This window comes from Mugil cephalus, chromosome 10 (genome assembly GCF_022458985.1).
Source record: "Mugil cephalus isolate CIBA_MC_2020 chromosome 10, CIBA_Mcephalus_1.1, whole genome shotgun sequence".
NCBI classification, from domain to species: Eukaryota; Metazoa; Chordata; class Actinopteri; order Mugiliformes; family Mugilidae; genus Mugil; species Mugil cephalus.
In genome coordinates this window covers 12,999,784-13,013,376 of record NC_061779.1, presented here as the reverse complement: position 1 = coordinate 13,013,376, position 13,593 = coordinate 12,999,784, and the positions used below count along the sequence as shown (strand labels likewise).

At 42.9% G+C, this 13,593-nt stretch overlaps 2 protein-coding genes across 2 annotated transcripts; one reads left to right on the top strand and one right to left on the bottom strand.

The window, feature by feature from the left end:
• The first annotated feature begins 806 nt into the window (after positions 1-806).
• On the top strand, positions 807-7,380 carry LOC125014467 (cadherin-related family member 5). Its single transcript, XM_047595542.1, has 16 exons — positions 807-1,038; positions 1,468-1,579; positions 1,668-1,882; positions 2,692-2,748; positions 2,837-2,932; positions 3,062-3,148; positions 3,251-3,361; positions 3,532-3,702; positions 3,905-3,995; positions 4,084-4,190; positions 4,293-4,493; positions 4,596-4,727; positions 5,247-5,325; positions 5,429-5,619; positions 5,713-5,733; positions 6,139-7,380. The coding sequence occupies exons 2-16, from the start codon at positions 1,504-1,506 to the stop codon at positions 7,162-7,164; spliced, it is 2,661 nt and encodes an 886-aa protein (XP_047451498.1). The 5' UTR covers positions 807-1,038; positions 1,468-1,503; the 3' UTR covers positions 7,165-7,380.
• A 1,446-nt stretch (positions 7,381-8,826) lies between these two features.
• On the bottom strand, positions 8,827-13,506 carry calub (calumenin b). The gene is made up of 7 exons (XM_047595543.1): positions 13,364-13,506; positions 11,980-12,219; positions 11,435-11,628; positions 11,182-11,348; positions 11,027-11,087; positions 10,581-10,780; positions 8,827-10,262 (listed from the first exon to the last, which is right to left on the bottom strand). The coding sequence occupies exons 1-7, from the start codon at positions 13,423-13,425 to the stop codon at positions 10,158-10,160; spliced, it is 1,029 nt and encodes a 342-aa protein (XP_047451499.1). The 5' UTR covers positions 13,426-13,506; the 3' UTR covers positions 8,827-10,157.
• Between the last annotated feature and the right edge of the window lie 87 nt (positions 13,507-13,593).

The window sequence follows — 13,593 nt, the reverse complement described above, 5'->3', positions numbered from 1 at the left end:
AAGGCGCCCTTTAACATGTATTTGATGTGGGAAAGGCTTGTTCCATGCACACATGGCACATTATTCATAATTTCCCCCTTTTACCCCCTCAGGCAACCTCCGCTCCCCGTCTAACAATAGAAACCTCTAACAAGCCTGCACTAACCAAAACATTTCTCATGGAGCCAGACGACGGGCTTTTATCAGAGGAGCCCTAAAGATACGTGCGGACATACTCCTTTACTTTGTCTGTGTCTCTGTGAGTGCGCGTGTGCGCGCCCAAGCAAGCTGGGGCAAGTGTGTAAAAGGATGTGGGTTAAGCTTCAGAAGATGAACAGCCGACGTTTGATAGCTAATCCCTTGTCAGGCCCCATTAGTTGTCACACATTGCTAATTGAATAAATCCATTGGGCGCAAGCGGAGTGGCCAAAGCACACGCTCAGACCTGTTGAACTACTTCTAGTAGCTATACAAAACCCTGGAATATGCAGGTGTGTTTAAAGTGTGACACAAGCTGCCGAGACCTCACTCAGCCATGCTGTGTAGAAGACAAGTGAGTTCACTGAGTTCGCTCTGATTGTTGAATTCGCACAACAACAAAAACGCCTCTGAAGGTCAAGTGTCTTTGTGCTAGACAAATCTCCTAAATTCACTTGTGACCTGGGTCTCTCACCCCCCGGTGAGGCTTTTGCCTTCTCTAATCTCATTGGAGTTTTTGTTCCTGGCCAGGTAAGCCCCGCCTTCAGGCTTTAGCCTCTGAGCTGACGCTTATCCCGGGACACACACCCTAAGCTGCTGTCTGCTTTTTAATATATGTGGGAGGGGGGGTCAGTGTGTGAGTGTGTGTGTGTGTGTGTGTGTGTCTGTGTGTGTGTGTGTGTGTGTGTGTGTTATCTGTTGTTGTTCATTCCTGAAAACATCAGCCGGTCCCTATGAATGGTGCCTAGTGGCTTTTCAGGGTTTTGAAAAGAATCAGAGATGCTGCCTCCACTGCACGTCAGGAGGATATGGAGGCTGACGGACGAGCCGTAGAGGATTTGACGACGACAGAAACGGCAGGTCAGTCGGCTGGAGAATAGAGAAGTGCTTAGGCGCTTCGGTTGAGTGTTAACAAAGGCGTTTCTCTGTTTAATTACTCCACATTAGCAGGAGAGTTGCTGTTTTTACAGGCCCCAGGTCCTGTTCTTAGAACCAGACACTCACAAGATCATGATAGATGCAATTTCCTGTTGTGATTAATACAGTAAAAAAGGATAGAGTCAGGATAGCATTTCTGATGAACAGGTTAATATTTAGAGAAGTGCAATTGTAGGCTACCACCCGAATGGTCTTCTCTCAGAAAGGGGAAAGGCCAACAGGAACCCTCTTAAGGAGGATTTGAGGGAATTATAGGACACTGTGCACTGTTAAGTCCAGCGTAACACACTCAATTATACAACAAGTGTGTTTAATACAATAACATTTCACATTTATTCTCATTTTACTCAGGCAGAACTGATTCCTGAGGCCTAACCGAGGCCAAGCATGGCCCTTACTGAACTCAACCCCAGGGCTTTTGTCTGCTCACTCTTCGTCCTCTCATGTCTGCACACAGCCACGGGTAAAGCCACGTCGTAGTCCTTCCACTCGAGCTTTAGGTCTGGGTTAACGCGTCTCAAAAACAGTGCACACGCTTGTATTTGTCACAGGAATGTCAGGCTGGGCCGGATGCCTGGACGGAGAGGATGTATTCGCAAAAGTCAAAGAAAACAGCCTTGCGGGAGAAGTGGTCGCCGAGCTCATGGCAGACACCTCGATGGAGGGGGTTCAGTGGAGCCTGAGAGGAAAGGACGCTGACTGGTTCTTCCTGGACGAAAGAAACATCCGGCTGAACGCGTCAGCTGACAAGGTCTTTGACCGAGAGGTAGTGGCTCCGGACACGCTTTCTTGAACACTGAACTGAAATATGATAGTTTCAGTCCAGATTTGTTGAGTCTGGTTGTAATAGTGCGGTGGAGGCTGCATCTAATTTTAGAACAAACCACCGCAACCTCATCCTTGGACCAAACACAATCTCTCTTCCCGTCATCCTGTTCTCAGCCAGCTGTCTTACATCATGGCAGCTGTTATAGGGTCAACCAGATTAGCTGTCTGTGTGACTCTCCCCGGCTTTCGATCCATCTAGTTCTGTCAATCAATCCTTATAAAGAATGTATTTATAGACCCAAAACACCACATATTACATCCTCATCACGTATGCATTGCACACCGCCAAGAGGGTCCACATGTAGAAGTCATCATGTTGAGCAGAATCTGATGTGGGCAAAAGCTTATCCAGCGCATTTCTGGGCACACTTAAAATAATGGGATGGTCCTTTCCTATGGTGCAACCATGAAAGAAAAAACATTAACTTCTGAATAAAAGAAGAGAAGTGTATGACATGTCACTTGTCTAATATTGTGTTTAATATTTTTTATTGAAAATTCAACTTAGATGAACAAGTTACAGTTTTATATTTGTTATATTTAATTTGATTTTGAGAAAATATGAGTAGTAAATTCAGAGTAAAAACGTTGACATGCACGACAAACACAAAATAGGTACCTTGAAGCATGGTTATATATTTTTTTAATTCATTTTTTTTAATCATGAGTGGGATGGAAATATTTATGTTGAACTATTTTATCATTCTGAATGAAGAACATGTCCGTTCTTTCCTCGTTCTCTCTCAGGTCTTAGGTCCTGTGCTGATGGCCGAGTTATCATGCCATGAGGAGGACACTCTTCAGGTAAACTTCCTCCCTTAATTTTACCCAGAATTCCTCAGTGTGTCATTCCCGATCCAAACTTGCATATGATTTTTTGTCTGTGTTGTAGAGTGTGTACAGGGTCGTGGTGGAGATCCTCAATGAGAACGACAACTTACCCACGATTGCAGACAACAAGCTAGTTCAGTCTCTTACCGTCAGCGAGGTACGACGCTTTCAGACACACATGCACACAAAGCTACAGTGGCTGCATAGAATAAAAAAAAAAAAAAATGTAAGATTGAAGTTCTGCTCCTACCGTCTGTCTTACCCTGCTTCTCTGTGTGTTTTCCAGTTGATTCCAGTGAACTCCGTGGTGTTTACAGTCCAGGCCACTGATGGAGACAATGACAAGCTTGTTTACTCAGTTGATCCGACATCAGTGAGCTCTACTTTTCCACTTAAAAAAAATTAAAAAAATAAAATAATGTGTTTAAAATAAAACAGCACTTTGACACTGTTTATGTTTTTGTGTGTTCTGCAGCCTGATGCGGAGTACTTCAAAGTCGACCTGCCAAACAGTGGGGAGGTGATCCTGGCCAAGCCTCTAGACTATGAGACCAAAAATCTGCTCACAGTTACCGTCTATGCCTCAGTATGCACACTTGATTGTTTTTAAAGCTGAGTCCTAGAATTAGTCCTAGAATTAGTGTCAATAATTTAATAGGTTTTCACTTTTTTAAAAAAAAATCATGTCTCACAATGAAATGAAAACATGACTGATGACTGTGAATCTAAACCAATTTACATGACTTGTTACCTCAGGAAATGAACACAGCAGAGCACTTTAACACCAGCACCAACATCACCATCACTGTCCGGGATGGAGATGACCAGTACCCTCAGTTCCTGCCCTGCGTGCTGCTGTTCCAGGATGAGACCAGTCGAATTTGCACCAGCCCCAAGTACACAGTCAATGTCACAGAAGGGGAGGAGGTCAGTTGCTTATAACCCTCCCTCAAACACACCATATCCAGAAATATTGTCCTTATAATTAAAGATTGAGGACTTGGTTGCTGGTTTGTGAAAATAGTGGATCCATAAAATATTGTAGCCTATTAGATTATTGGGCTCTTTCAGATTCCTGTATATATGATGATGATCTGATTAGTAACAAATGTGTCGTGTCATGCCGCAGGACATTGTGCTGGACTTTACTCCTGGTCCCATTCATGCAGTGGATGGAGACAGGGGACTCAACTCTACAGTCAGCTACGCCATTCTCTCAGGTACTGTACATTAGAAGATACATAAGACTATATAATATGTGTTGCGCTTACATGTGTACATTTGTTACTGTGTCTGTCTCCACACTAGGCGATGATGATGAGCGTTTCATCATGGACAAACAGACAGGAGAGGTGAGGTTGATTCGAGGGGTGAGAGACAGACTCACAGCTCCAGAGCTCTATCTTCAGGTCATGGTAAGACTCATGTGCACTGTCATACCGGAAAGATATACAGTCTTACTCCCACTTTCAATCTCATTACTCTCCACTCTTTCTGCCTCTGTGTCGTGCACCCAGGCCTACCAGGACAACGACCCCAGGAAGTATTCTGTTGCAACAGTGTTGGTCCGAGTTCTGGCAGTGAACCTGTTTCATCCAGAGTTCGACAAGCCTGAATATCACGGCTTTGTAACTGCAGAACAGAGTGCAGCATCCCTGGTCAACACCTACGGCAGCAAAGCACTAATGTTACATGTGCTGGATCAAGACTTTAACCAAGTATGCACTGTGACATGCACACATATACAGTCCACCCACAATGGTGCAACAATGGATATGTTTTGGTTACCCATCAATTATTCTTTCCTCAAAAATTGACAGGGTTTCAATCCCATGATCGGCTTCACCTTCAGTCCAACCTCCAATCACACGGACATCTATCAAGTCACACGGGAGGGGCTCCTGATCGCCAGGAACAGCCGACTCAAACCGAAACAGAAACATGTCCTTGAGGTGAGCAACGGTGAAAATCTAGTTCTACAAACTCGACATAGATTTGGCATTTGACCAGAGCTAAAAGAAATAGAAAAAGTGTATTTGATCTGCATAACAACATACATAGGACCCAAAGGCCCAAACTAATAACATCCTGTTGCCATACACCACATGACACCCTCAGAAGGCTCATGTGCATTCTCTGATGACTCACAACTATTTTAGAAGCACAAGAGAGACTAGTATAATATTAGGAAGATGGTCATAATGTTATGCCTGATTGGCATAATGAGGATTTTGAAGGAGTGCTGTAGAGTAAAGTTGAAGACTTTTTACTTATAAAATGTCATTACTTCATTTTTTAACCATATTTATCATGTATGTGAAATTACTTACTTCCATTTTCTTACAGTATTCTTGAGATATCTCGTTAACAAAAATGGGTCCAAATAGAACTGAAGATTGAAAATAATAATAGTAATAAAACAAATTAAGCAATGATGAGCAGTAGTGTTAAAAAGTCAAAATACTTTGCAGGTAATGGCCTTGGACCAGGAATCAGGTGACGCCACCTTTGCAACCGTTGTGGTGGAGGTGTTACCTGAAGGACAGTTGAGTAAGGGCACATGCTTTCACACACTGAAATCCAGCTGTTCAGCCGTTGGTAGAGCCTGCAGACTGAAACAATCTCTTTGAATATTTGTTTATGTACAATACAGTTCCATATAGTCCACTGGAAGGTGACCGCCTGACGGGCTGCGCCGTGGGCAAAGCGTTGTTCCTGAGCATGGTGTTCATGACAGTACTCGGATGTATCCTGTCCGTGGTTTTGTGGCTCAAGAAGAAACACAAAGGAAAGAGGGACCCACTGGAGAGAGGCTGTGTGGCCCAGGGGAAACATCCCAATGTGGTAAGATCATATCAGACTAGAGACTTCATGATAGGTTCATATTTCTTTTGTTGGCCAATGTATTCTGAAGTATTCTTGTATATACTCCCACAGAGCTTACGGTGGTTTACAGTGGTGAGTTATTTGTTTTATTACCTTTCTTTGTCCTTTTATGCATGAAACATTGACTGGACATGATTTCAGTTTCACAATTATTTGATAAATTCATCTTATATTGAGGATTTGATGAAGACTAAATATCTGAACTGTCCTAATTTGACTCAGGCCGTAGAGTTGGACAAAATATTAAGACACAAGGTTCACCTTCCCGGTTTCCAAACCTTTCACTCATATCATGTGGCTTTTATGAACAGATAACACTGAAATGACCTACTGTCACAGTATAACAGTAACAATAACAAAACTTTTGAATGACTGATTCCAACAAGAGGGACCTTTTTTTTTGTCAATCTGCTGTAACCCTAACCCTAACCTATCCTTCTTATAAATGTTGACCTGATTATTGTGGTTGCTCCTCAGGTGAGTCACCGTAGTGCTATGCCCCACATGGAGGAAGTACCCTATAAAAATGAAGAATATGGAACCTGCAATCCTTCCTTCAGCTTCGCAGACAAATCAGGCATCTGCGTCCTCCAAGACCTCCCCTCTTGTCCAGAACCTATTTCAACCCAAAACACTGCAGTGCATGACACTAGCTTTGTCCTGACTGAAACTGTCTGCAGTAGCCTTGTGTCCTCCAATAATAATAATGCTTCTACACCAAACAAAAGCCCCTCTAGTTCACCCACCTGTTACCCATCTACTGTGGATGTGGGACCTCCAAATATAGCTGAAGATGCTGCTCTGTGCCCAGAAAACACCACCACCACCACACCAGCGGCTACAACCCCAGAACCCATCGATGCACGATCTAACACCAGCCCTGACCCTGGAACCCATGACTCCAGAAGAACTCCACCTTCAACCCGTCCAGATTCACAGACGACCACCAACGACGACCCGACTGACCTAGTCACCAGCCCCTCTTCCCAATCCAGTGTCCCGTGCAGTCAAACCCGGATTGCTTCAGCGGAAATTGACAAGCCCTTCTGCAAGCCTCGTGCAAGGACACCCCCATATTCGCCTGTGACGTCCTCACCTCTTCCCAAGCAGACAAGCACGCCCCCACCCACCCCAGAGAATGCCCCTTTAAAAGCCACATTGGTGCATATAGATACGTCTCCGCTTGATACACCTCCAGAATCACCAGAGCCGACATCCGTGAGCGCAGACGAACCCTCCACATCACTGGACCAAATAGACCAGTCAGGTGATACAGGTGTGACAGCAGACACCGGTAGTCCATCTCAAGACAGAAGGCCCTCAACAAACTCTGGAAACACCCAAGATGGCCGTGGATTGGGGGATGAAGAGGATGATGGTTTTCTGGGAGATGAAGATGCAGACAAGAACAGTGAGGGTGATAGTGAGTTAGACCCAGACGACGAAGAGCTGCTGAGAGCCATTGCTCGTTGTAATCCTATTTTTATCACGTTCGGTAAGTGATGTCACTATGATATCGCAGGCAATGAGAGCGACGGGGCAGGCGGCCGAAAATGGAGCGGGTAAGGTGAAGAATGACAGTAGGCGGCGGACAACGGACAGCCATCGAAGAGAGAACAGCTACAGTCTGGTTCTGCTGTGCTGTAGGTACTGCTGAAGCAATGAAAGAAGAGGGCAGACACATGCAGGACAAATAAAAGAAGATGTTCTCACTTTAAGCAAAAAAAAAACACCAGGAACTTTTACAGCACACAGTCACACTGATGATATTCATGATGTAGCTCCATTCATAGCTAGATAACAGGAAGTGAGTTCACATGAAAACACTATGCAGTAAAAATGCAATGTACAGTATATTTATGGTAGACTTTTCAAGTATACGGCGTAGTCACATAATATAACAGTAGCATAACAATGGATGGAAATGTATTCTCTTTGATTGTTTATCAATAATAACAATGTATTGTTTAAGGGTAACACCGCAACAAATCAACCTGTGTGAAAATTACTGCTGAGCTTCTTTCTACTGAATGCTTCAACATTGGAATTCGCAGGGGGGGAAAAAAAGCATCTGGCAGGTTTGCACACTGTCTGATTCTGTGCAGGTTTACCTTTTCAATAGCTACCGAGTGCTGTGTTGTGTTGTTTGAAATTCTCACATAGAGCAGACTAATTGTGTTGCCTACTCTACATGCTGCCTCCGTTATTTTCCTGTTCTTTTTATGAGTAAAGTTGATGTTTGACTCAAACAGTGAGCCATCTTTGCCCATCAGTCTCCATTCAATAAGCTTTGTTGTGACACTCAACACCGTGGTCAGCATCTCTTTTTAGCTTTAACTATCTATGTGATGTACTGTATCTAGAGCTTAATCGGAATCCGTCTAAGTTCAAAAAGGCAGTCATCTGTGCATGTAGAGTTAGCGGTCATGTTGGCTTGCCACAATAGAGAAAGAATAAGTGCAATAATGATGGCATGTTTATATTATACATCCCACTCGTCCACACAAAACAGTTTTTGTGAGGTTAAATCAAGCTCTGTGTTTGGCAAAAACGCACATTATCACTCATCACCTGCCTGATAACGTCTCTCTGGTAAAGCCCAGTGGTGCCAGCATCGTGCTGTGGGGCGCTCCTCAGTGACACGAATCGTGAGACTGTTCAGGACTGATAGGGAAAATGAATGCGATGACAGCCTATTTGCCAAACAGCTTTTAAAATACGCCGAGAGCACAAGTAAAAAAAAAAAAAAGGTTTTGTGAGGTTAAATCAAGCTCCATGTCTAGTAAAAACACATGTTATCACTCATCACATGCCTGATAGCGTCTCTCTGGTGAAACTCAGTGATGCCAGCATCATGCTATGGTGGTGCTCCTCAGTGGCACGAATCGTGTGACTGTTCAGGGCTGATGGGGAAAATGAATGCGGCCAAAAGCATGGTGATGGATCACCTCATCACACAATGACAAAAAAAAAATTATATAAACATGGTTCCTCTATCTCGATATGGATCAGTGATGGGCAAAACTTAACATCTGCATTCATTTCAAATTAAATGTACACTGAGGGCACTGGGTCAACAGTCTGAAGGAAACCAGGAAACAGAGGAGTTCCTTTCCATTGTCTCACGAAGGAGACCTGACCACAATAAGTCCAAAGAAAAAAAAGAAGACTAAAAGCTCCAATTTTATTTGTTTTTACTGAGACGTTGTTCTCAACCACAAAAACTGGACCTGATTGTTAGAGTGCTCAGTTTGCAGACCAACGACTTATTTACAGTAAAGTCACTAGTGAAAGGCTTGTCGCTGCGGTGAGCCTGTAAAAAACATTGTCATATACATCATACTATACCATAAAAATTATTAACAGTGGTTATAAATGGTTGTAGTGATAACACAAGCGTTACAAACAAACTTGGAAAGGGGTATGTTCAAAGGAGGTAGAAGCACTCCCCCCCTGCTCCAAACATCTTCCTCAGGATAGGACGAAAACCTTTTGCTTGGCACACAAATGAGTTAATAATTCGGTTGAATCAAACAAAACACAAAATATAACAATCAAAAAAATACACACTAAACAGCAAACAAAGAGGAAGTCAGTCGTTGAGAATATAGATAATATATGTACACACAGAATCACATGCACACGCGCACACACACGCACACACTACTGAGGTGATAAGAAAGAAGAAAGGAGGCAGCTTCGAGGACAAAGAACCCATCAGTCCCTAAATTCAACTTGATTCCTTCAACTAATGCACAACACAAGCTGCATCTGAAGGACGCACAGTTTGTGGCGACATGGATGTTCTGAGGACCCGTATATCAAACACATTGTGGTCCCACTAATGATACTGTATTGCACAAGGCCAAATTAGTCTTCATTGTCACTGGAATTTGATATTTAATTGAATGCTTGTTCCAAACACCTTATACTCCAGTATAACCTAATTACAATCAATAAATGAAAAACAACAAACGAGGGAGCAAGTAGCATTTTCAGTTTAGGTGCAATTACAAAAGATTTGTACAAATTAAGATGGGCACTAATAACTTTTATGCTCAACAGTCCAGTGCATTGCAAAACGTAATGGTGCGACAAGCTATTCTGTCGTGAAAGCTTAAACTTTGTTGTTCTGTAAAAGGGTTTGTAACAACATATGGCTAATTCATAAAATCAACATTACAAATCAAAATAGGCTAACACTGTTTGTCCTTTGCCTGATGTGGGCAAGAAAAGTTTAGTGTGTGGAAGCAGAGCAAAGGATGGCGATATATATATCCCAAACTGAGGTGCAAGTGGATGTGAGGACACACTGGCCAAGCTTGTACACGTTACTTTGAATGTGTTAACAATAGGACACATTCAAGAAATCAAATAAATTATTGTCCGTGGCGTTGAATTAGGCGAGCTCATCTTGTCTAGACCGCTCACTTCTACAGTCGAAGGAGCTGGGTGGTACAGAAGATGAGCGCACAGTCTTTGGAGGCAGTTTGGTGTTAGAACTCGTCGTGTCGAGTCAGAGCCTCCCCGAAGTCAGTCGCCTGGCTGCCCACGAACAAGTCATACTTATCCACGATTTCTGCCTTGGTCAGTCGGCCATCCTGACAGAGGGAGATAAACACGCAATCAGCCCTGTACTATGTCAATGTATAAAAACTTACTTGACTATTAATGAACAATAGGATAAATGTCAGTGTTTGTGCATATTTCATATTTTTGCACTTGTGTCACTGGGCGTTTGCATCGTTTCTCATCTTGATTCATTAATTTGGAGGCCTACAGACATTTTTACAGTTTTATCCTCATCATTCACAATCATGCACATCCACCTCCACCAATGCTCAATGAAAGAGGCACAAAGTAAAACGCATTTGAAACACATAATTCTGATTAAATTTAAAATCTTTTACGGTACGTACTTTGTCTACATCTGACTCATAGACCAGATGCTTGGCCTCTGCATCAGCATGGTCATAGTCGCTAGGCAGGATCCAGTCCCTCGTCTCCTCCTTGTCCATTTTGCCATCTTTGTTTTTGTCTCTGAATTCAGTAAACTGCTCCCTCTCCGTCTTCACCCACTCAGGTTCTGTGGCGTCTCCATCCTGGTTGTACATGTCACCTATGAAACAAAAAAGTAAGGAACAGACGGCATGAGGGACTGAGTACTTATACATCACCGCTGTTACATCCCTATACAAATTCTCACATACAGTATTTGCAGTGGCAGGTTAAACAACTAAGCACACTACATAAACGCTTCTGAAGTGGTCCTTTACATAACCTTGCATTCTCTAAACCGTATTGAGCCGCCCCCAATACAACCGTAAATCGTAAGGTGTAAACTACAGCTGCTGTAAGAACTCACCTATGTACTCATCCAGGTCAATTAAACCATCTCCATTCTTGTCAATGTCTTCCATAGTTTCCTGTGGAAATAAAACAGAATGCAGAACTGTGAGAAGGGATGACAAATATTCAGTGTTGGTGTCATCATTTAACAACGGTGTGAGAGTCACTCACCAGCACTACAATGTCCTTCATGTGGTCATACTCCTCAGGGTGGAGGAAAGCTGTGAACTCCTCCTTGTTGGCTTTCATGTCATGGTCCTGGTCTGCCATTTTGAATCTCCTCTCATCGCGAGCCATCATCTGCCTGTAGCTGAAGCCATCTTCGGGGTCAGGGTCGTCTGCAAGTCAGAGGTCACAATTTCAGTCTAGAAAAGTGAGGAAAAAATAAAATAGTATATGTAATGAATATTTTCTGCCGCCGCACCAAGAATGTATCCATATGTGGCATTCCTGTACTCCTCCCAAGACACCACGTTATCCTCGTTAAGGTCGTGACTCTTCCACTGCCTATCCACATCATCGTAGATCCACCTCTTCTGTGCATGCTTGATCCACCTTTTCATCTCCTCGGCAGTCACATATCCATCTTTATCTTCATCTATACGTTCAACCAACATGCTGCAGAGAGATCAGAATCAGAATCAGAAAAAACTTTATTTTTCTCCAAAGGGCAATTAGGAGGGCGAAGAGCGGTGCATAAAACAAAACTGTACAACAGCAGATAAGGTATGACAAAGAAATAAATAAAATAAATGAAGTGAGGCATGATTTAAAAAAAAAAAAGATTATACGAAACTTAGATTTTTTCACCTCAGACAATCTTTGCTGCTGCTTCGGTGAAGTGAATCTGTGTCATTGGAATAGCAGAGAATCTACAGTACATGGGGCCTACTAAAACTGATTTAACAAAAGAGTTTTTACATAACCCAAGTACTCCAGTTAACAGAAGAGGAAGTGGTGCGGTCTTACCCGAGCCTCTCCTTGCTCTCCTCGGGCGTGAGCTGGTCAAAGGTCTTCGCCTCTTCTTGTCCCAGAAAGGCCTCATGGTCATAGTCAAAGTTCTCTGCATCGTCGTGCTCTCGGTTGCTGAGAGGTTCATCGTGGTGAACGCGTTCCTTCTTCTCTGTGGGTTTGCTGGTGGCGTAAACCACACAGAGGGCAAAGCACATGATGAGAGGCCTCAGCTCCATCCTGCAAACACGATCTAAACTAGAGGTGGGGAGGAAAAAAAAGGTACAGAAGCGGTCATTGTCCAGGACGGGGTAATTTGTTCCATTTCTACACCACGTTTGTTAGTTTATAGTTTCTGTCAGTACTGATGACTACTTTTGACTTAGGGTTACTCAACTCTGTAAATCCAAGAGATGTATGATTCACTGTGCTGGCAAAAGAATCCAGCTGTGGCTGGTAATTTCCAGGTGGTGCAATCGTTGACAACCCTTACATTATATTACCACCAGCTCAACAATTTTCAGTATCTCATCACAGCCGTTCACACAAAACAATTCAGAAACTGTTGAATTATGTATTATAAAGATCAAGCTTAATTTTTAATGTTTTAGAGAATAGCTGATTAGTGGTTAATGAGAGTGTTCTGTCACGGATTGTATTGTTTTATGGAAGGATTAAACCCAATAAGACCAGTCTAAACATGCCCCTCTGAGTAAGAAACCACACAGTTCAACTTTGCCACAAATATATATATATGAAATTACCTTTTAAGTCATTTGAAACAACACGAAAAAAAAACTTACAACGCTCATACGTGTATGGTGTTAGTGTCCGGTTCTATTAGCTTGCGTAGGTTTAAGCTTGCTGTAACGTTATATTTATTTAATTAGAAGCTGAATATACGTATGAACGTGGCACAGTAAATTGCTGTCAGGAGTTTTTTTTTTAAAGACAAATATTCACTCACATATCTTAAAATACGGCAAAGACTTAACCAGCGCTAATAGATTAGTAGACGGGTTGAGACTGAAATAATATCGATATGTTTCCTTATTAGAAGAATAGCCTGTTTTCACTGTCCTATTGCTGAAACACGTTTGTCAGTATTATTAATTGTTTAAAAACGACACACCTTTACCCACATCATACGCTTGTTTTTTGGCCGGTAGCTACAGTTTGGTACCGTTATTTCTTATTAGCAACCGTTACTATCCAAAAGAAGGTAGCACCAGCCAGGCTAACCCAGCATAGGCTGCTAGCTTCACTCCCTGACTCGTCCAGTAAAGGTACAGACACATAATTACAGTCACTAAAATGAGGACTTTCAGAACAACTGCCTAAAACGAAACGCATTTTAACCGGGTTTTATATTTCGAAGCAAAAACTGGCAGAGAGAACTCACCGGTGTCTTGAGGGAAGTTCGTCGCAGCAGCTATTAGCCCCTCCCCTCGGAAACACACCCATACGCTTCCTGTGCTAAAACGGCAACCGACCAATCAGGCTCCGAGAAGCCGAGTGCGATGTCGCCATCTGATTGGTCCACTTCAAGGGAGCACCGTTGATTGGATTGGCCGAGAACCGCCACGTCCTCAAAGTCAACAAAACTTAGTTCATTCATAAATCTGACACTAC

Bases quoted from the DNA above. Each gene is read 5' to 3' on its own strand.
- LOC125014467 (XM_047595542.1), top strand. From the start codon at position 1,504: ATGGCCCTTACTGAACTCAACCCCAGGGCTTTTGTCTGCTCACTCTTC. The intron at 4,191-4,292 runs GTAAGACTCATG...TCGTGCACCCAG, and splicing joins AGCTCTATCTTCAGGTCATG to GCCTACCAGGACAACGACCC. The intron at 4,728-5,246 runs GTGAGCAACGGT...AATACTTTGCAG, and splicing joins AACAGAAACATGTCCTTGAG to GTAATGGCCTTGGACCAGGA.
- calub (XM_047595543.1), bottom strand. From the start codon at position 13,425: ATGGGTGTGTTTCCGAGGGGAGGGGCTAATAGCTGCTGCGACGAACTT. The intron at 12,220-13,363 runs GTGAGTTCTCTC...CCCCACCTCTAG, and splicing joins GAACTTCCCTCAAGACACCG to TTTAGATCGTGTTTGCAGGA. The intron at 11,088-11,181 runs GTGAGTGACTCT...TTATTTCCACAG, and splicing joins TGAAGGACATTGTAGTGCTG to GAAACTATGGAAGACATTGA.